At 39.7% G+C, this 23,292-nt stretch overlaps 1 protein-coding gene across 6 annotated transcripts in view; it reads left to right on the top strand.

The window, feature by feature from the left end:
- Nucleotides 1–23,292, top strand: part of PARP4 (poly(ADP-ribose) polymerase family member 4) — a 57,934-nt gene that overhangs the window by 29,340 nt on the left and 5,302 nt on the right. For 4 of the 6 annotated variants that reach the window (XM_083804856.1, XM_083804855.1, XM_083804857.1 and 1 more), the window contains 14 exons: nucleotides 390–585; nucleotides 827–897; nucleotides 6,543–6,730; nucleotides 9,259–9,358; nucleotides 10,376–10,546; nucleotides 10,963–11,043; nucleotides 12,852–12,932; nucleotides 13,700–13,795; nucleotides 14,832–14,972; nucleotides 16,124–16,798; nucleotides 17,321–17,422; nucleotides 19,311–19,413; nucleotides 20,318–20,450; nucleotides 21,508–22,393. In XM_083804856.1, the coding sequence (XP_083660982.1) occupies nucleotides 390–585; nucleotides 827–897; nucleotides 6,543–6,730; nucleotides 9,259–9,358; nucleotides 10,376–10,546; nucleotides 10,963–11,043; nucleotides 12,852–12,932; nucleotides 13,700–13,795; nucleotides 14,832–14,972; nucleotides 16,124–16,798; nucleotides 17,321–17,422; nucleotides 19,311–19,413; nucleotides 20,318–20,450; nucleotides 21,508–21,658 (2,289 nt within the window). In that variant the 3' untranslated portion in view covers nucleotides 21,659–22,393. Of the gene's footprint in view, nucleotides 1–389; nucleotides 586–826; nucleotides 898–6,542; nucleotides 6,731–9,258; nucleotides 9,359–10,375; nucleotides 10,547–10,962; nucleotides 11,044–12,851; nucleotides 12,933–13,699; nucleotides 13,796–14,831; nucleotides 14,973–16,123; nucleotides 16,799–17,320; nucleotides 17,423–19,310; nucleotides 19,414–20,317; nucleotides 20,451–21,507; nucleotides 22,394–22,426; nucleotides 23,168–23,292 lie in introns of those variants that run through there. The other 2 variants (XM_083804853.1, XM_083804854.1) reach the window with 2 other exon arrangements.

Raw genomic sequence — 23,292 nt, 5'->3', positions numbered from 1 at the left:
TGCATTTCTCTGCTTTGCAGATATATATATATATAATTCTACTCCTTCTAACAAACTGATGGTGGCAGTGATGATTATGAAAAATATCATCTGTGATTTTTTTAACTTTGAGAAGAGAATCCAATGCTGTTTGCTGGAGAGTAAATCAGATAAAAACATTGAACATCAAAATCCCTTTTTCAGTTGTTCATGTGACGCTTAAGTTATATGTAAAGGATAGAGAAGTTGCACTTCTCACTAAATAAGAGTAAATGAAATATATTAACTCAAACTTTCAAATATGGCTATATTCTGCTCTCATTCCATAATGAGAAAAATGGAGATGCTTGGGTACACTTCTAATGCAATAGCATTTATTCACTGCACTGATTTTGTTTGTGTGTCTGTAGGCTTGCATGCTCGTATTCCAACCAGAGTTTGAAGCAGCGTTTGATGAAGAGCAGCTGTCCAGTGAAATTATTATTTTATTAGATTGCTCAAATTCCATGGCAGGTTCAATGTTACGGGAAGCAAAGCAGATTGCTTTACACGCTTTGAAACAACTTGGTTTCAGACAAAATGTGAATGTAGTCAAATTTGGCACAAGTGAGTTTCTCTGTTTCCTTTATAACTGTGAGCCACCTTTTACCTTCTTGCCATGACTTAATAACTTTATATGCATCATTGTTATCAGACCAGCTTAACACACTGAATTGCAACTTGGAATGTGTAGCAGTACGGCATATTTCTACTCTGATATTCTAGTCATAAAACTTAAACTTGTGTTTCCACAGTGTTGCCCCATGCTAAATATTTTAATGCTCCTAATATCAATGTTTGTTCACAGATTTCACAGAATTTTCCCCATTTTCAAAGGACATCTTAAAGGATCTGGCATCACTGACCGAGTTTATTACAGTAAGTAAATCAGTTTGTTTGTATTCTAAAGAATGTTTCTTTAAAAGGAATGTTTATCTTTGCAGAAGTTATCCAACTTTTCGTCTTGTTTTCTTTTTCTTTAAGCCAGCTTCTAAGATATTTTTTTTATGATTTAGACTATTTGAAACCTATTTTCCCTAGTAACAAGCACAACCACATCTGAATATTAATTCCTGTTCAATTTAAAGTGATTGCTTAAGTTGTTATTTTGAAGCTAAGTAGATATAAGTGTAAGAACATTTTTTCAATGTTTCCTCCTAAATTTGTCTTTCGGAGTTCATGCCTCTCATTGCCCTGCTCACAGCACAAGAGAGGAAATTATTTCCTTCACAAAATCACAGAATCACAGGAATGGCTGAGGTAGGAAGGGACCTCTGGAGGTCACCTGGTCCTAACCCCTGCTCAAGCAGGAACACCCAGAGCAGGCTGCTCAGGACCACTTCCAGGCGGCTTTTGGAGACTTCCAAGGAAGAGACTCCACAGCTTCTCTGGGCAACCTGTGCCAGGGCTCCCTCACCTGCACAATAAAGAAGTGCTTCCAGATGTTTAGACTTCCTTCTGGAAATCTATAATTTGTAAGTGAAGCCAGCATTTAGGCCAAAGGAATTTTAGTGACAAGAAAAAAATACTTTTGGATGATTATTTGCTGTTTCTCACCTCTTAAGGATCAGAGGATATCCAACAAAATGATAAATCAGTGGATTTATAAGGAAAACTAAACAGAATCATAGAATCATAGAATGGCTTGGTTTAGAAATGACCTTACAGATCATCTAATTCCAACCCCCCTGCAATAGGCAGGGATGCCACCCACTGAATGAGGTTGCCCAGGGTCCCATCTAACCTGTCCTTGAACATCTCCATGAATGGGGCATCCACAGCTTCTCTGGGCAACTTGCCTCAGCACCCTCTGAGTAAAGAATCTAATCCAAATCTTCCCTCTTTTAGTTTAAACCCATTCCCCCTTGTCCTACCGCTATCTGTCCACGTATAAAGTCACTCGAAAAACAGCATAATACACAGTGGAACTCCTTGTCACACTTGCTGTTGAGGGTAAACTGTAGTTCGGCGACCAGGGCCGGCAAACAGGGAGTGACGCGGTGGGAGTGACGCGGCAGTTAGCGAGGCAGTTGGCGCGGGCAGGCAGGGCGGAGCGCTCACACCCACCCATAGGGACAACTCCTCCAACGGCACTCTCCTGTCGACTGGGCTACAATGGTCTCCACCAGGCACGGTGCCTTCTCTAGGAAGTCAGTGCACACCCAGACCGACTGCCCGTCCAAACATGCGGCAGTTCAGGTCTCCGGATGCGGGGAGTGTATGAGCCTCTTGCTGCCATCGGCGGGAGGCAGGGAGACTGCTTGCGTGAGGTGCGAGCAGGTGGACGACCTGGTCCGCATGGTGGCGGAGCTCAAGGAGGAGGTGCAGAGGTTGAGGGATATCAGGGAGTGCGAGCGGGAGATAGACTGGTGGAGCGACTCCCTGCAGGACCGGAGGGAGAGGGACCAGGGTGAGACGCCCCAAAGGGGGGTGGACCCCCTGCCCTGTTGCCATCGGGCAGAGGGAGGGGACCTGCGAGTTGAGGAGGAATGGAGATAGGTCCCTGCTCGACCTCGCAGGAGATGCCCTCCCCTTCCGGCGCCGCCTTCCCAGGTGCCCTTGAACAATAGGTTTGAGGCCCTGGGGCTCGAGAGACCCGTGGGTGAGGATGAGGTAGGAAGCCTACCCGGGAGGATGCCTGAGGTGAGGAAGTTGACTCCACGCCTCAGGACTGCCTCCACCAAGAAAGAAAGAAGGGTGATTGTTGTGGGCGACTCCCTCCTCAGGGGAACGGAGGGCCCTATTTGTCGGCCTGACCCCACACATAGGGAAGTCTGCTGCCTCCCTGGGGCCAGGGTCAGAGACGTTACCAGGAAGCTTCCAAACCTGGTTCGCCCCTCTGACTATTACCCGCTTTTGATAGTCCAGGCTGGCAGCGATGATGTTGAAAAGAGAAGCCTCAGGGCCATCAAACAGGACTATAGGGGGCTGGGACGATTGGTGGAGGGAGCGGGAGTGCAGGTGGTGTTTTCGTCTATCCCTACGGGGGAAGGGAGAGGCACGGAGAGGACACGGAAAGCTCATGTGGTTAATAGGTGGCTCAGAGGCTGGTGCCAGCATAGAAATTTTGGGTTTTTTCACCATGGGGAGCTTTACTCGGCACCCGGCCTGATGGCCCCAGATGGGTCTCTATCTCCAAGGGGAAAACGGATCCTAGGCCAGGAGCTGGCGGGGCTCATAGAGAGAGCTTTAAACTAGGTAAGAAGGGGGACGGGGCTCAAACAAGGCTTGTTGGAGCTGTGCCGGGGGAAACAATGGCTAGGCCGGGGAAGAAGGCGATGGCCCAGCTGAAGTGCATCTACACTAATGCACGCAGCATGGGTAACAAACAGGAGGAGCTGGAAGCCATTGTGCAGCAGGCAGGCTACGACTTGGTTGCCATCACGGAGACGTGGTGGGACCGCTCCCACGACTGGAGTGCTGCAATGCCTGGCTATCGGCTCTTCAGGAGGGACAGGCAGCACAGAAGGGGTGGTGGCGTGGCTCTCTACATTAGAGAATCTTTTGATGTTGTGGAACTCCAGGCTGGGAATGATAAGGTTGAATCCCTGTGGGTTAGGATCCGTGGGAAGGCCGGCAAGGCTAGCATCCTGGTGGGGGTCTGCTATAGACCGCCGAACCAGGATGAGGAGACGGATGAGGAGTTTTATAGGCAACTGACAGAAGTTGCAAAATTGTCGGCGCTTGTCCTCGTGGGGGACTTCAACTTCCCGGACATATCCTGGAAACACAACACGGCACAGAGAAAGCAGTCTAGGAGGTTTCTGGAGAGCGTGGGAGATAGCTTCCTGACGCAGCTGGTCAGTGAACCTACCAGGGGTGGTGCCCCGCTAGACCTTCTCTTCACAAACAGAGAAGGACTGGTGGGAGATGTGGTGGTCGGAAGCTGTCTGGGGCAGAGTGACCACGAAATGGTAGAGTTCTCTATTCTTGGCGAGGCCAGGAAGGGGACCAGTAAAACTGCTGTCTTGGACTTCCGGAGGGCTGACTTTGAGCTGCTCAGGACGCTGGTTGGCCGAGTCCCTTGGGAGGCGGTTCTGAAGGGCAGAGGAGTCCAGGAAGGCTGGGCGCTCCTCAAGAAGGAAATCGTGATGGCACAGGAGCGGTCCGTCCCCACGTGCCCAAAGATGAGCCGGCGTGGAAGAAGACCGGCCTGGCTCAACAGAGAGTTGCGGCTGGAGCTTAGCAGAAAAAAGAGGGTTTATAATCTTTGGAAAAAAGGGCGGGCCACTGAGGAGGACTACAAGGATGTAGCGAGGCTGTGCAGGGAGAAAATCAGAAAGGCCAAAGCTCATCTGGAGCTCAATCTGGCTACTGCCGTTAAAGACAACAAAAAATCCTTTTACAAATACATCAACGCGAAACGGAGGACTAGGGAGAATCTCCATCCTTTACTGGATGCGAGGGGAAACCTAGTTACTAAGGATGAGGAAAAGGCTGAGGTGCTTAATGCCGCCTTTGCCTCAGTCTTTAGCGGCGATACCGGTTGTTCTCCGGACACCCAGTGCCCTGAGCTGGTGGAAGGGGATGGGGAGCAGGATGTGGCCTTCGCTATCCATGAGGAAATGGTTGGCGACCTGCTACGGAGCTTGGATGTGCGCAAGTCGATGGGGCCGGATGGGATCCACCCAAGGGTACTGAGAGAACTGGCGGAGGAGCTGGCCGAGCCGCTTTCCATCATTTATCGGCAGTCCTGGCTATCGGGGGAGGTCCCGGTTGACTGGCGGCTAGCCAATGTGACGCCCATCTATAAGAAGGGCCGGAGGGCAGACCCGGGGAACTATAGGCCTGTCAGTTTGACCTCAGTGCCGGGGAAGCTCATGGAGCAGATTATCTTGAGGGTCATCACGCGGCACTTGCAGGGCAAGCAGGCGATCAGGCCCAGTCAGCATGGGTTTATGAAAGGCAGGTCCTGCTTGACGAACCTGATCTCCTTCTATGACCAAGTGACGCGCTTGGTGGATGAGGGAAAGGCTGTGGACGTGGTCTACCTTGACCTCAGTAAGGCTTTTGACACCGTTCCCCACAACATTCTCCTCGAGAAACTGGCTGCTCGGGGCTTGGACTGGCGTACGCTTCGCTGGGTTAGAAACTGGCTGGATGGCCGGGCCCAGAGAGTTGTGGTGAATGGAGTCAAATCTGGTTGGAGGCCGGTCACTAGTGGAGTCCCCCAGGGCTCGGTACTGGGGCCGGTCCTCTTTAATATCTTTATTGATGATCTGGATGAGGGCGTCCAGTGCACCCTCAGTAAGTTTGCAGACGACACCAAGCTAAGTGCGTGTGTCGATCTGCTCGAGGGCAGGAAGGCTCTGCAGGAGGATCTGGATAGGCTGGAGCGATGGGCTGAGGTCAACTGCATGAAGTTCAACAAGGCCAAGTGCCGGGTCCTGCACCTGGGCTGCAACAACCCCAAGCAGAGCTACAGGCTGGGAGATGAGTGGCTGGAAAGCTGCCTGGCCGAGAAGGACCTGGGAGTATTGGTGGATAGTCGGCTGAATATGAGCCAGCAGTGTGCTCAGGTGGCCAAGAAGGCCAACGGCATCCTGGCCTGTATAAGAAGCAGTGTGGCCAGCAGGTCGAGGGAAGTGATTGTGCCCCTGTACTCGGCTCTGGTGAGGCTGCACCTCGAGTACTGTGTTCAGTTTTGGGCCCCTCGCTACAGGAAGGACATGGACGTGCTCGAGCGAGTCCAGAGAAGGGCGACCAAGCTGGTGAGGGGTCTGGAGAACAAGTCTTACGAAGAGCGGCTGAGGGAGCTGGGCTTGTTCAGCCTGGAGAAGAGGAGGCTCAGGGGCGACCTCATCGCTCTCTACAGTTACCTGAAAGGAGGCTGTAGAGAGGTGGGGGTTGGTCTATTCTCCCACGTGCCTAGTGACAGGACGAGGGGGAATGGGCTAAAGTTGCGACAGGGGAGTTTTAGGTTGGATGTTAGGAAGTACTTCTTTACCGAAAGGGTTATTAAGCATTGGAACGGGCTGCCCAGGGAGGTGGTGGAGTCACCATCCCTGGAGGTCTTTAAAAGACGTTTAGATGTAGAGCTTAGGGATATGGTTTAGTGGAGTACTTAGTGTTAGGTCGGAGGTTGGACTCGATGATCTTGAGGTCTCTTCCAACCTAGAGAAATCTGTGAATCTGTGAATCTGTAGTTCAGTTCAGAAAGTGGCTTAAACAAATTAAAAGATGGAGCTGTAAATAGCTCTTAGATGCAATAGTCTGGATGAAAACTGTTCAGGACGTCCCCAAACCACTGATAACTGAAAGCTCTGAAGAATTTATAATTTTTCTTATATATCTTGCCTATGCATTGTTTTGCATAACTCAGAGAAAATACAGTATGATATGAACCTTAAACTCCATCTCTAATCATAATTATGGAAGAGCAGGAACAAAATAAAATTTAAGAATTAATCATTTATATTTGGGAACCAGAAGAACTGTATACTAAATAATAAATTCTGCATTATATGTTATTTTGAAAAAGGTAAATTAAGTTCAAACTAAAATTGTAATACTTTACTTTTCAGTCAGCTACTGCAACATTGGGAAACACTGATCTGTGGAAGACCTTACGTTACTTAAGTTTGCTATGTCCTTCTCAAGGACACCGAAACCTCCTTCTTATATCTGATGGACACATTCAGAATGAGAGTGTGACATTCCAGATTGTGAAAGATAATGTCTACCATACAAGGTTATTTACATGTGGTGTTGGGTAAGTACAAAGTTAACCAGCAATTTTATTTTAAGTGACTGATAATTAATTTGAAATGAGAGGTGAATAATCTGAGAACTGTCAGATGTTTGAGTGTACTGTCTTAAATATATATATGAGTTTAGATTAAATGCAGAAATGTTTGTAAGGAACTTCAATGATAAGATACCTACAATAAACTTAATTCTGTGCGCAGGTAGCCTTACCTATTCATATCTTTCTTCATTACAACAACTACTATCTAAGAATATAAATGGGAAATATGAGAGTTAACACTTTAAAACTTTGCATTTCATGTCTTAGTAAAGTCTCATTTTGAGAGTGGGATCTCAATTTAACATTAGTTGTATAATTTCATGATTTAATTTTCATCTGGTTTGTAAGGTAATGACTTAAAGACAATGAAAGCACTAGGTTCCCAAACCTGTGGTACATTTCACTACTGGAATGTAACCTACTTCAAAATGATGTGAAAATAAACCTCCTCAACCCAAAACCAGCCTCTGCCTTTCACTAGGCAAAACAGGGAGTAATTACTCCAGCAGTCAGCTTTCTTGCTGAACAGCCAAATTCATGCTTCCTCTTCTCAGATGGAGACGGCAGACAGGAAGGATGATTTCTCTTACTACCTAGCCAGAGTGGGGGAACAGGAGCAACTGCTACCACTGTGACTCAGCACAGATCTGTCACAGCGATGGCAATACTAGAGAGAATGAAGTTTGGGAACATCTGGTATATACCCTGGTATATGGCTGGCTATAAGATGCCACCTGTGTTAAAAAGAGTTCTTAGCAATCACAGGAACAAGCAAAACCTCACTGAAATTTGTTGTAATTTAGTTTGACTGTACAGTAATAACAAACTGGAAAGACGTGACTGAAATGACTTTAAAAAGACAGTTACATGTTTCAGGTTGCCAGGCTTAAATGGGAAGGAGTCAAAGAGTGTTAGCCGCTTTCTGTATCCTGGGAAGGCTGGCAAGGACACATCAAAATAAAGACCAGTGGTGAGAGTCATGTTCTTCTAGAATGTTTTTAATGATAACTTCAACAGGCCTCTATCAATGTTTCCTGGTTGGGAGCTGCAGGCCTTCTCCCAGCACTGCACGAGCACACCCCTCAGGCCATGTACCAAACATCCCAGTGCTCTTCCAGTGTAATCCTTTGCATCAATACACAACAAACAACAAATGGTGTGTGCCCACTAACATGCTGACATCCTTTCCAATGTATTTGCAGTCATGTTGTGTTCGTGTTCAGCATACTTTACATTCATATTATTGCTATGACAGAACTTGTCGTAGGGACAGATTGTTTTACTGCTGATAGTCTGAGAGGGCATGGCTTTTAATAGTTCCTCTAGGCCTATAACACTAATGGCTGACATTAATGTATAACAGTCTACTTTCAGGAGGCAGGATCTGTTTAATATGTTCCATTGGTAAAGTAATAATTGGGAAAGAGGTGTAAAAGAGAACCTCACTCTTTGGTTCATACTTTTGTGTAGACGGAGTGTTTTCTAGAGGGCTGAATTAATAGAGAGTACTACATGAGTTTTATCTGTGATAATTCTTTGCAGGTAAATGAAAAAAAATCAGAGTCATAGAATGGTTTGGGCTGGAAGGGACCATAAAGATTATCTAGTTCCAACTATCCTGCCATGGGCAGAGACACCTCCCACTAGATCAGGTTGAAAAAATATTTTTAAATAGTGCAAGGTTTGTACTTTACAGAGTTGTATAAGATAGCAAATCTGTAAAAAGACTTTTAAAAGGGCAGTAAACCTTTTTAATTTCAAGATGTTATGTGTTCTTGTTACAAAATACAACTGTACTGTTTAATTTTGCCTGGAGGGGATTTGGTGAGGATTCGCAAGATTTCTCTAAGACAGCAGTATGGTCCTGTTGAGGAGTGAATCTGCTATTGTCTGACAAAGCTTCGCGAGAGAGCGTGCTGTGTCTCACCCACAAGAATTCTCATCTGCTTAATTGTTCTTCTGTAATCCTCTAGAAGCTCTCATTTGTCTGTATACCTATGATAGCTTCATAGTAGTCAGACCATTAGCCTGCTGTTCTATCAGGCTAGTAAGTGTTACCATATTGGTTATATCCATGTTGTCTAGAAAGTGACATTCGCTGTAGTATGACTGTGCCCATGCTACACAGCTCTGCTGAGACTGAGGTTAATTACTTCAAGATTAGCATCATTTTGATCAGCCTTACTGGTGTTGGGATATAAGTTAATTTCTCCGCAGAGCCCTGCACTAGGACACATAAAAGCTCATAAACCATGTAATTTTCTCAAATGTTATTGGGAAATCTGTAATGCAGCATCATTTTCATTGGCTCAGTTGCTTTCAGTTGGTCTATACCCTGAGAAAGGGGTGAAATTTAAAAAAATCAAATTTACCAACTTTGCAGTACTAATTAAAATCAAGATATTTAAAAAATGGTATCAGTTGTAGAAATGGTGTCAGGTGACTTAATGATTTAATTCAATAATTACATGAAGGATTTTTTATGTTATTAGTTCCACAGCAAATCGTCACATGCTGAGGTCTTTGTCCCAGTATGGTGCTGGAGCGTTTGAGTATTTTGACCCAAAATCAAAGTATAACTGGGAGACAAAGGTACGCTTACAAATCCTTAATATACTCAGTATGTGATCACTGCCTGACCTATCGATATCTGATATTGATTCATTCAGATTGGTCACTTAATGTGTAAAATAAACCAAGGAAACCAAGACTTATTTTAGTTTTTCTATTCTTTTTGAGAGAGGTCTCTACTTTTTTTGGCAATTGCAATAACACTGACTTGGAAAAAGTTTATGAAGTGTCAAACTATTTAAATAATTCTCCCTGAATGGAAAACCAGAGTTTTGCTTCTATCCTAGATGTCACAGGCCATCTACAACCTCCTCCTTGCCGTAGTGTTGAGGCCTGTAGCAACTGCATTCTGTAACTTTAGTCTGTTGGTGCTTCTGTAAATTTCAGGCAACATAGGACCCCATGTGCAGTGTGCTTCTGGGTTTCCCAGTAGTTATGTGCCTACAGGTCTATGCTGTGCCTTGAATCTGGTCCCTCCTGACGCAGAGATAGCAGAGAAGGGGCTGCAGCATGGCTAATAGCTGGCATGTTTTTGTCTGGGGGAAAGAATGAAGATCTGTCCTCTGGCTATTCTGGCTGTCATTTGAAGGGTGCAAAATTATCCTGAGCAGACCACGGAGATCTGCAGAACTGTTCACACATCTCAGAGTTCACACATAGGAGGTGCTGTGTCTAGCAGGCCATATTCCCTAGCCTTTTTGGCAACCCTGATGAATGGAAACTTTATTCTCAAATCTCATCTTTCACTTAAAAGAAATCTCATTATTCCCAAAGCTGGTACAGTAACGGCTGAGCGATTATCCTTTGACTCATTTGTACCAGTATGTGGCAAAAGTTTTACAAGTATGTGGCTTTAGTTGTATCAGAAAGAAAAAATAAAAATAAAAAAAAAAAAAGGAAATTAGGTCCATTCACATGGGAAGTATGGGTATTGGTTTTTTTGTTTGTTTATTATTATTATTATTATATTGAGAGATTGTGTTTTCTCTTAAAAGCCTAGAAGGAAACAGAGCTAATTTGTTTTCTGTCTTTACACAGATACAGAGACAGGTGTCCAGAATATTTTCTCCAGGATGCAGTTCTGTTTCTATTAAATGGCAACAGTTTAATATAAATGAACCAGAGCCAATGCAGGCTCCTGCTCAAATACAGTCTTTATTTACCAGTGAGAGGCTTCTTGTCTACGGATTTGTCCCTCACTGTACTCAGGTAAAGACTGGGATATACACTTAATACTGGATAGAAATTCACATGTAAAAAGATTGCAAAGGTCCTATTGTATTTTATTATATTAATTTTGTATTATATATCCTTTATGCAGCATATAAGTAGCTTCATTTTTACTGCTAAATGTAATTAAATTACTATTTAAATGCCATTATTAGTCGTCCCAATAAGAAGTAGAGAGGAAAAGATTACCGTGTTTAATGTGCATGTCATTATACTTTAATAAAAATAAGATTTCTTTATTTGCGAGTGTCCCCTTGTTGTAAGGGGAAATGTTTTTAAACACAGACATGCAGAGAGTCACAGATTTGAGTTACATTCAGAACATGGAACAGCATGCATGTGTGCAAGTAACACAGTACAAGACAAAGAAAACTTTTTTTTTTTTTCCCTTTTAGGCCACCTTAAGAGCAATAATAAATGACAAAGAACTACAAACTGTGGTGTCAACTACTGAATTACAGAAGACAACAGGAACAGTGAGTTTGGCCAACATTGCGTGCACATGTAGTGAGAGAAGCTGCTTTAAACAACAACATGCTGCTTTGGGCTCTTTTGAATGAATTAAAACCCCTGTTTTCAGTTCTTGCACTATTATTTTTGCTTCTGACGTTTTAACAGACTCTGTGCTTTTTAGCACAAAACTTGGACTTCTCAGAACTGAAAGTGCTGCTTCTTATTCCAGCAACTTCTTTGAGCTCTAGCTTTGTCCCTGCATTTGCTCTTCTTCTTCAGGTGACTTGCATGAAGGAGCTGCTGCAGCGTTCTCTTTCAAGTTGTAAATTGTTACTATGTGGAGAATCTTGTCATGAGTCTTTCATTATAGAAACTTGTAGATATTAAAGTGTTACTAGCCTTTTAGCTGCTTCAGTAACCAAGTATCTTAAGAGTATTTATATAGAGGAAAGCTCTGCACTGCTGTTGAAAAGGAAAACATGCTGAAAAGAACCATTTATTAGATCTAAGAGGTGTCTACAGTTGAAAAATCATCAGAATAGTCATCCTTCAGTAATAATTCTGACATGACTCTCACCCTTTCCCCACTAAGGAGCTGATTTGTTTTCAAATAGAAATGACTTTGTTCCTTATTTAGTGTAATCCACTTTGAAAGCTACTATTGTGGGCTGTAGTCTAAGGACAGTTGGTTTCCATGGATATGCCCTTCTACAGACAAATGAAACTGGCAAGCAGAAGCAATGTATTTGCTTGCCATAAAGAATTAATGCTTTTTTTTAAAAAAAAAATCCTATACTACAAATTCCAGATGTAGTTAAAAAAAATAGGGCTTTGAAAGGTGTAAACTGAAATGGTAAAATGATTTTTAAAAGGGACAAAATTAGAAGCAAATTATTAATTATTGATGCTTTAGATGAACTCTGAGAATTTTTACCCGTTTCTTTTGTCAATTCACCTTAGCACAAAAAATGCTGGCTTATGAGGTGTTCCTCAGTAGTGCCTTTCTCCAGCACCTACTGTCTTCTTCCGAAAATGAATCAGTGGGAATGTTTGGGCAATGGGAACTAGAATATAGCAAAACTTTGCCACATGGAGGGAGTGCTCCCTCTCTCTGTTAGTTTTAGCATATTGAACAGACTAAAAGTGTTCTTCTTTCCCATGAAAGACTGGTTCCGTTTTAAAAATCAATTTCTAGTTAACAGATTTCAGTATTCCCTTTTTCTGCACACAAACCCTCAGGTCAAAAATTACTTGATTTTTATACACCTAATGAATTGATTAAAGTTAAACGCTCTAGAATGAATTTAATTTTCCCCCAGATTCTGTATTTTTATGCACAGGACTAATTTACCTAACTTCAGCTATCTAGATATTCTTACTTAAGAGTAAGGAAGTTGTCTGTGCTCAATTTACAGTCACTGTAGGGAAATGTGTTCCTCCAGAAGAGGGAAGCTTCCTACTTGTTTTAGTTAGCTGTTTCAAGATGAGATGGATTGCTTGGTGGTTTTTCTGTTCATCCATTTCTTTGCCTTTTCTCATCCTTTACTCTACACATCTATGTGTGCAACAAGCAACAAGTAAAGACCTAGGTATCTTTTAGTTTGCTAAAGTTAAGTGAATAAAAATGTACCTTAGGTGCAGGTTATGACTGCTTTTTAAATGAAAAAGTTATTATTTTTATTATTTTATTATTATTTTTTTAAATGAAAGATTAGCTTGACCCTTAGAAAACCGGATACTGTGTAAATATGGAAGCTGTCCGGATCTCATAAATAAAAGGAAAAATTTTTTAAATCTCTTTTTTTCATCACCACCTTTATTTTCTTTCTAGGTGCTACACAAACTCACAGCAAGAGCTTTTATTAGGGACTATGAAGATGGGATTCTTCATGAGAATGAAACAGAACATGAGGTTTGATAATCTAAAAGCAAAAAGTATATATTTAAAATGACAAATAGCAAACATTTAAATGGAATAGAGGGTTTTTTGTTTTGTTAAACATAACTTTAAGGTTGAAGTTCCAGTGTCATTTTAAGGTTAAGGTCACCATATAGGAATACATTTTCCTCCTAAATGCAATTATGAAGAATTTGGGGACAGCCGTGTGTTCTTCCCCATTATGAGAATATTGGCATAACATGTACATATTTTTCCTAATCTATACATTGTCATTGCAGGTCATTGGTGGTTCTTCTTTCCCTGGCATATAACAATTTTGTTTCTAGAAGATCAGAACATCCAGCCAAGATTCTTGGCTTTTGTATAGGATAGGGTGGAAGATAATGACTTCAGTTTTACAGATAGACAGATTTAATGATCTGATGATCTGTTAAAACAGATTTAAGTTTTAGCTACTTAAAAACTTATCACTTTGTCATCTTGGCTTACCTGGGGCTTCAAACTAATCCTAAATAAGATACAGCTTTCTCTTACACAAGGGGAAGTACAGAACCAACAGAAGTGTATAACTACATGTCTCTACCCAAAGTTAAGTGAGGAAGTAGAAAAGGTTAGAAGGAGCAGAGAGTTAGGCCAGTACATTCACATGAGCCCTTCCTTTTATATGTCCCTATTTAGAGTGCATAAGTGTGTTTATATATTCAGTTTTGACATTTCTGCTTCTTTTACCTGATTATATTTTTTCTGCCTCTTTCATTTGTTAATACTTAACAATCTAGATGAAGAAACAAATATTGAAAAACAAGATTATTCATCTCAGCTTGGAACACTCAATTATAACCCAGTTTACAAGCTTTGTTGCAGTTGAGAAGAGGGTATGTTTTCTACAAAATATCTTGTTCTCACTAGCTTCTCTGTGAAAAGACTCTAAATTCTGTAACCTTGCACATACCAAAACCAGTCTTCCTTTACAATAAACAAAGTTTATTATTTTAAAATAGAGCTGAAACTATGTTTTTTGAAATGATTCTGGTTTCTTCTGCAATACAGCAAGTTATTTTTGTTTTCCATTTCACATATTGCTTGTCCTTACCTTACAATCAGACCTCAAACAGTCAGTATTTTCCTGTTGTGATTTGCTGCAAGGGTTTGCAATTTGTGCTAGTGCTGTGGAAGCCAAATGGGTCAAAGGAAATGTCCAGATGAAGAATACTCTTTAAGTAATGGGTTTGGATTGGCAAAGGTCATTCCAGGACAGTCTGTATCAGGTGATAATCAGAAGGAAACCAAAACTTGAAAAAAATCTCTTCTAATACTGCAGTAAACTATGAGAAGTTTTGTTTGCTTCCAGCATTAGAACAATGGTAGGAAGAACAAAACTGCAGCAAATGGAAACAAATACATACAAATGACAATTTTGAAGTTCGAAAGTCTGTAAAAAGAATTTTCAAATAGAAAAGCGGTATCATGATAAGCAATATGGTATCAGTTGGAGTAAGTAGTAGACGGTGCACAAAGAATGGGAATTCATCTGACCATATATGTGTATTTACATTTAGTGATAAATCGGTCATGTTTGACTTCTTCTTATTGTCATCTGAAATAAATAGGTATTTCTAGAGCTTGATTCATCTCGTCTTGAAGTTAAATATCTAACTGTGAAGTTACATTTACTGCTTGTTGGTATACACTGATAACAATATATTGGTTATATTTACTGCTTATATTGGTATTTTTAATGTACTGCATTACTGTACTGTGTTTTTTTCTGTTTTCAACACATTTCAAACTCACAAAGAAAAAAATGCACTCTGTTATGACAGAATTTTCTGTTATAACATCTATCACAACTAAGAACTAAAAGTTGGAGAGAACTTCCAAGTTTTGTAACTGTGATGAATTTTGTTTTAGGATGCTAATGAAATTTGTCCTGCTGATGTTCCAAACATTCCGGAAATTATAGCAAAAGAAGATGTAGATATTTTACCGTACATGGACTGGGACCAAAAGCCAATGGAATCTGAAATTTTATGTTCAGAAGGATTTTCCCCGGTAACTATACTTAATATATGTTTTTATTGCTAACATTTCTCATTTATTATCCAGCTGTGCTGCTGTATTTTATGTGATAATACACAGTAATTGTTAATGAAATTAGGTCAATTTTTAATTATTTTGAAAGTCATTAACTCCAGACAAGTACTGTGTGGAATTTTATTGTCCCAAAAATAAAGTATTTTTTAAAAAATAAAATGAGAAATTTTTAAAGAAAATATGATATTATAGGCCTCTTCTACCGTCCAGCAGAAACTAACACTTCTTGAATTCAAGGCTTTATCTACACCAGTATATTCTTATGAAAATCTTGAACTAGTCAAATAGGATGTTTGCTAGTTATGGTAGTTCTTGACTTTAGAAATTAGTTAGCACCACTAATTCTTTTAGCCCATGAAGTCTTAATGGGTTGAGGCTTTACATCTCGAAATTTTGTAGGAGAATCAAGTAAATCATTATTTGTCTATTAAATTATGTTGTGTGTGTGACCATGATATGCATTTAAAACAATTGAAAAACATCATCTTAACCTGTAGCCTGTAATGTATCAAGAACGTGGACTATTTAAATTGTCCCAGTGTATATGTGTACTATAACTTAGGTCAACTCATATAACGCCTTTTTTTTTGATCCTTTGAACCAAGAACTCCTAGGTAGCAGAACACCTAGAAGTCTGCACTGGTGTATAGTGGCAAGCCCACTAACTTGTATGCAGCAACTACTGGACCTCACCTGGTACATGTACCAGAATTGGTCTGCATCATGTGAACTTCCCAGCTTGAGTCAGCACAAGCAGGATCCACACTTGAGTTTACATAGATCTATCTTCTGTGTATATAAAACAATATGGTGCAGTGGAACTTCCTTGGCTCCAAATCATCACTTGGATATTCATCGTTTTTATCTTAATAATGTAAAACACTCGCCGCTCATACTTTGTCAAGTTTTACTCTGAATTGGACCAGTGTAAGGTTGAATAGGGTAGAAAATTTTAGTGTAACTGATGTATTACTTTCATTTTGAACATAAGAATGACAATATAATGATACTGTGCACAACGTAAGAAGAAATAACAGATTGATTAAAAAGAGGAAAGTGTCTTAATAGTTCTGGAATTATTCTGTTTCCTTGTCATTTTTACTAAACAGGCATGTTCCCCAGGAGTAACTGATGCTTGGTCAGATTATTTCTTCAGTGACAGAGGTGAAACTGAAAGCTTCCAATTTCAATCTGAAGAACTTCCTGTTATTCACGAGAGCACCTCGCAAAAAATCACAGCACAGGGCTTTGGAATTTTTTCTGAAATTCAAAGTAACACTTGCAGTCTCAAATCAAATTTGAATTTTGATAATGGCATCACAAAGGAGGAATCTTCAGGAGCAATGTTATCTTCACCACACGACCTTCATGTGCTGGATTATTGCAACACTTTCTCATTTGGTTCAGCAACTGAGCTAGGAGGAGGAGCTTATCTGACTGAAAAAAATTCACTTCAGACCCCTGTGCTTCCAAAATTAGGTGTTTGTATGCGTGTTCCTGCACCTCCTCGTCCCTGTTCTCTTGAAAAACTGGCGGGAGGCATGAAACCTGCTTATTCTTCTCGTGTTGCTCAGATACAATGTGCAGGAATGTTTGGTTCACCTGCTCCTATAGACACAATATTTTCTGATAAAACAAATGTTGAAAACCAAGTTATTCCCAAATGTCCTGTTTTCCAATGTGATAGCAAAGCAGCAATGTCGTGGCGAAAGTGTAAGAAAAAAGTAGCAGGTCAACACGGTGCTACAGCATCTGAAGGAGTTACTGAGGGCACTAAGGTTTCGGTAAGTCTTCAGCTGGGAGTCTTTGATATACAGGATGCTACAAATGTCATGTTGAAATCTAGGCTGCATTTCGCTAAGGAAAGCTGCCTTAACATTTGTGTTCTAAGGTTCATTGCTATACAGCCCGAAAAGAACATGGTAAGGGTGGTAATGAAATTGCTTTCCAATTCAAGAAATCTGAACCCGAGATGCAGAAAGCATTCTTTTTGTTTGATTATTTTTTCATTATTTCTGTTTAAAGTGATAAATCTTACAGTCTGAATTCTGCCGATTGCTCCTTACTATTCTAAGAGACAACTTTTAAATGGAGAAAAAAGGTCTCACTAACTCTGGAATTGCAAATGCTTTCCTAAGTAGGAGGGAATGAACCTAAAATCTTACAATTTCAACCTGAAAAAGAAGTTTATTTTAAAAAGAAATTCCTTTTAAAAATTTTTAATGAAATTACTTTTTACCATGATGTAGTAGTTGCATGAATAATGGTGGTAGAATAAGATTTTTAGTGAATATTATCCTCTTCAGGAACAATCAAAGAGCTTTGCAGCAATAGAGAAAGAAAAGATTCAACGGAGATTTGAGCTGACTTCTATAAACTTGAAAGACATTTTTGAGCTCCAAAATCAGGTACAGTACCCATAGTCTATTTATGCATTACTTTAAAAGAAAATACATGTAGAAAGAAAAAGTATTTTTACTTTAGTCCTGTCCTGAGATAACCATTTTATGAATGTATTTGTTTTCTTTACTTTATGAACTGATCTTAAAAAGTATATAATGACCTCAAAGTCATACTACATTTTATTGCTCTCATGGGCAGCTCTTAATGGGTGCCTAAGGAACAGTGTAAAATCAGGGCCAACAGGTAGTGATACGCCTCCATTTTAGAGCCTCCATCAGTTTGCAGCTTGGAGATTCCTGGGACATGTATAAAACCATATATGGGGAGACAGGTTGAAGAAGTACGTGCAAATAATGCACATTATGCAAGAAAATAAAAAGTAGTTGGGGCTTAGAGGATTACGTAGAGTGCAGGAGGAACATCTGCAGGATAGTTAGACCAGCTGAATGGCTGGTGAATTAAAGACAAGCTGAATTAAACAATATTGCTCAAGAATTCTGTAAGCAGGATTCAGAATAGGTAATGTTTTGCCTTGCTTAGGTATGATCCGTGTGGTTGGAGAAGTCCACTGCTTCACCTAACCCATCACCAGTTGGTGAGCTTACCAGTTGATGGGGTGAGGTGGCGATCAACAATCAGATCGTAGGCCACTCAACCGATATCTGTATGTAATAAACAGAAGGAGGTCTTCAGTAGTGCTACATGATCCAAATGAAGAAGCCACCGTGGTATTCCCTCAGTGGAGACTCCTGTTGTTTATCAGCAGAGGTTGGCCATTCAGCTTGGTGCTTTGTTGAATTCCCTTTGTCTGGGAGTATACCTGGTACACTAGATCCAGCACGTCAGTTTGTATGCAAGAATAGGAAAAGGCAAGTAGGAAAGTATAGCTGATGTAAGTGTCAAGAAGAGATGTCTATTTTTCCTATATTTTTGACAGGTCACTTTTATCAAATTATTTTTAAACATTGAACCATTACCATATGCCACACATGGGGATATAATGGGGAATAGATTTGTGATGGACTCTTATGGGAGTTAACTCTCAAAGAGAGCTTCAAGATTGCTTTTCTTTTTGAGCAGAATTGACAGTTGTTGAATTATAGAAAGAAAAAGTTTCTCAGTTTTTTACACTAATTAAGTTTAGTGATCTAACAGAATCTTACTTTTTAGATAATTTAAAAACATGTATTGTCTTCTAACTTACCTTATGTGAATCTGTAAATTGTTATGAATTTGTGTCTACAGTTACAGTTATCTATGACATAAAGCTGCAAGGACAGATAAAAGTTTTGAAAGTATTTATCATTGAAGAATAAGTAGTTGAAAATCCTGTTGAAAGCCCATCTTCCATCTTATCTGAGAGTAGCAAACTGACAGTTTTAATCAAAGTTCTCTAATTTTTGGCAGGGAAAGTCAGATAAAATAGGATTGATTAATACTGTATTTAACAACATGAATAGCAAACTAAATTTATAGAGACTGCATTCCCTTCAGAAGAGAGAGATCCTTTTTTGTTTCTTCTGGGTAAGACAAATGCTTATTTTTGAGCACCTTTAAAATAATTTTCCAAAAGAATTTGTTTGAAATAAAATCGATGAGGTTAATGTTGTCATTGTGCAAGTCAATTCAGAATTTCTTTGTTCTTATTGTTTGAGGTTTTTTTATAACCTAACTACTACATTCCACATCAATTACAAATTTCTGATGGTTTATCAAAGGGTTTGGAAGTTTAATATTTGATTCAACTAAATGGATCACATGGATTTCAGTTTGGTGTTTGTGTAAGCTTTTAAAAACATTTTAAATAATTATCCTATGTTTATTTTGTTCCTGACAAATACATTTTCAGTGTCGTGAATCTCTTGCTTATCCATATCTTTGTTTATTCCATAGAATGGCTCTTGGAATCTCAGTCCGCAGTTGGGAAAAATCTTGAAATTTGATGTTGATTATTTAATTAATCATTTCCTTATCAGAAAAGGCATACAGTCACTTGGTAAATACTTTTTCTGTTATTAAAAAGCACTGCATTGTATTACATTTCCTGTCTTTATGTGTTATTACTCTGTATTTCTAGGGGAACTTTCAATAAGATAAACTCAGAATTTAAGTGGATCTCTTAACGTAAAATTTTCAAAAGCATCTGATTTTAATAATACATTTTCTTCTCAACTTCTCTCACAATATAGTGTCCTGAATGCTAAGTACATCTCCTGAAGAAATATGTGGAGGATGTGAAATAGCTGGAATAGCAATAGAGGTTCTTTTATCTCAGCTATTGTACCTGCTGTATTAATATCTACTTTAAAAAACAACAACAAAAAAAAGGGAGTGGGGGAGGAAAGTCTCTCCTAGGAGAGAGACTGAGACCGCTTCTGCTTTTCACATTTCAGATAACACAAATAATATTTCTACAGTTCTTTTCCCCACATGCTGCCTGCAGCGCATTCAGTATGCGTTCTGTCTATGCACACTTTGTCTGCTGTTTGATTCTGTCAGTTGGCGCTCACTGCTGGCAGCAGACCATAAAACTTGGGGAAAAAAAGGCAATTCATTCTTTCTAAATTATTAGAGGATGCAATGCTTCATCAAAGGACAAAACTCTTACGTTTTTCCCATTCTTACGCATTCCCGTTCCCATGCATTAAAATCAAAGTTGATTAGAACCCAAGCAAATGCAAACTGCAGAAATCCTAAAAAAGCATTAACAGACATAAGTTTGAAAGCCAGGAGCATGTTTGCCAGGTCACTAATGTGAATACTTTTCATAGTACTGATTGTATGGTAAAACAATTAAGTAGCATCAGGACTTTAAAATTTTTAAATTTAAAACTTAGTAGGAAGTACCTTTTCTGCTATCAAGAATTCATTTAAATGATTTCCCTTTTCTTCTTCCTTAGGCTCAAATGGAAAAGAAAAGCTACTGCAATTGATTGCTACTCTTCTTGTGCTTCAGTTCATACGCTGCACAAAGGAACTGAATGGGATAGTTTTCAGATCGCTGATGAAACTTGATAATTTAACCACTTCAAGGTATGCTTTTAAAAAAATCGTATAATTTAATATAGTAATGTAAACCTTCTCAACATATGTAAGATTAACCTCATTATGGAGAGTAAATGGCTATGCTACAGGATATGGCTGTAGAAAAGGGAATGGGAAGCATCAATGATATTGGTGACACATGACTGCTTCTAAGAGTATGGATGGAGGAGAGAGTAATTTGCAAAATATGATACAAAAATTGAGAAATCAGAGCCAACTCAGATGTTGGGTAAGTTGTTCAGAAACTTGTCCAGTTGATTTTTAAATACCTTTAAGGATGGAGATTCCACCATCTCAACCTTTTCAAGACTTCGACCTTTTCAGACTTTTCATTCATGTAACTTGTTCCTCTTGGTCTGCATCCTTCTTTAGCATTTGGGTTTAGCAATTTAGCATTTAGCATTTTAGTATACGGGATGGTGTTCTTCACAAGCAAACACTGTAAAATACAATACTTTTGAAATCATTAGGGCACATGATCACAGCACAACTTCCCCTTTTTCCATTAGCCCTGGGGAATGCTGATGCTGGCTCATTCTGACAAAGCCCCCTCGCTTCTGTATGTCCCAGTGCTCTGTTATCTTTCAAAGACAGGGGTCCCTGCATCTGGAAATTCCCTTCTGTTGGGGGTGAAGTGAACAATTGTCAGCTGGTGTGAAATACAAACAAAATCATATTGACTGCTGGATGAAAGCAGTTTGGATAGACCACAAAAGTGAAAGAATTCTGATAATGTGAATGTACGAAGAATGAGACAAGTTTGCCGTTATGAAATGCATAGCACTTCACCGTGGTGATAGGAACAGTGCAAATGAATGCAAGTAACGGTTATGGATCCACATATGCCCCATATGGAATACTCCAAAAAGATGGGGCAGAGGAGATGATGATGTAGTTTCCTGTGTCAGGTGATATTTTACATAGGCTGGGTCATTGTACTATAGACAATTTTCTCTTTCAAATGATCACAGAAGAAATTATTTTCTTGCTTTTTTTGGCGGATTTACAAGACTTTATTATAATAAAGCTTCATTTCTACACACAGCGGTGTTCACTGGACTTTTGAGTTGATCAAGAAAGCAATAGAGTGGGTAAGAAGAGTTGACAGACAATTTCCAGCTATTTACTATCGACTTGAACTTGGGAAAGACTGGGATTCTGCCACCAAGAAGATACTGGGTATCACCTTTAACTAACATCAATTTTTTTTCTACTTAAAATATTTAAACCTTTGTAATTGTTTAAGATAATAGTGAAATAGTTTTTCTTGTGATTTTACATAGAATGTTTAAATTGAGGATATTTGATTGTATATTATTCTTGAATAATTCTCACACAGACAAAATTAAAGGATCTTACAGTTAGTAAGTCAACTTTACATATGTAGTACTTTACTTACCTGTGACTATTAAAAATACCTCCATATTTCATAATTTGACATTATTCTCTAGTTTGTTGCATATTCTTAGTACTTTTACATCTTTCATATTTCTATTTCTTCTAAAATCTTTTATTCTTCTTCAGTGGCACTGTAAGTGAAGTGCAATATAGTAATTCAGTTAAATACTGCAGAATATGTTTTGACAGATACAAGAATGTGATTAGTAAAGACCTAATAAACATCTTCACATATAAACAACACAATAAACATCAAAACACATATCAGTGTTTTGAGTTGGATGGTTTTGTGATTCCTACAGTGTGCCTTGAAATGCAAACAGCAGAACCGTTGTTTTTCTCCTGCACTGTTTTTCTTATTAGTCATATGTCAATTTGTGAATACATAGGTCAATTTTGTTAGGAGGTATGAGTTCTCTGTTTTTGTCAGCTGTTGCTCTGTATTCTGGTTTTATCCTGAGGAAAAGCTACCTGATTAGTATTACTTTATACCAGACCAAACACGTAAGCCTAATAATAAATCCAGAATAAAAGTGATTTATCTTAATTTAATGTGCTTTTCACAGGTGCTTAAATGAACACATTACCTCTTCTAAATTCAGGAGCTGCACAGAATCACTCTTTGGTATGCTGTGATCAGAGGAAGTGTAGGTAGTGAGTAAAAAGACGATTACTTGCACTGAGGCAGGATTGAGTGTGTACAGAACACACGGCAGTTGTTTGTCCAACCATTGAAAATGTTCAGAAGCAGCAGATTCCTCAGCCTCTACAGGTAGGGTGCTGCAGTGCAAACAGGACATGCTCCCTAGTATTTATTAATAGAAAGAAGCATTGTAAGGTGTCGCTAAGGAAAACTGTGGAATCTCTTTCATAGATGTTTTCCTGAGAATTTAGCAAACACCTGCCAAGGATGGAGCATATTCCCTTGATCCTGCCTAAGTACAGGAGGTTGCTGAGAAGATATCCCGAGTCTTGTGTTTCTGAGATGCTATGAATCCTAGTTTTCAATTAAGCTACTGGCTCTTTTCAGTGAATAATACAAAGGAAAAGTGTTGTACTACACTTTCTATTTGATAAGAGCTCAGATATCGGTTTATTAAGAGCTAGGCAGACTCTTTAATTTAGAAAACTGACAATTTGTTAAGTCTTTGCATGGGCACTGGATGGGTAACTAGAGTTACCTTGGAAAGTGAGCATGTGCAAAACTATGAATAAAAGACTCAATTTGTATTTTCCTCTGCTACATTTATTTATTCAAATAGTTTTTTTTCACAGTTGCAATGATACATCCTGCATGGGTGTTTTTACTATGCAAGCATGCGTTCATGCGAAAGCCCCAAAGTTTCATGTGGGTGATGTGTATTCCTTAATAAAATGCTTCCTGGGCAGTTTTGTTAACACCCTAGCACTAGCACAGGCGGTTACAGTAAAT

The sequence above is a fragment of the Anser anser genome, assembly GCF_964211835.1.
Source record: "Anser anser genome assembly, chromosome: 1".
Lineage (NCBI taxonomy): Eukaryota > Metazoa > Chordata > Aves > Anseriformes > Anatidae > Anser > Anser anser.
Note: the sequence above shows the minus strand (reverse complement) of the source record. Positions and strands in the feature narration are given on the sequence as shown.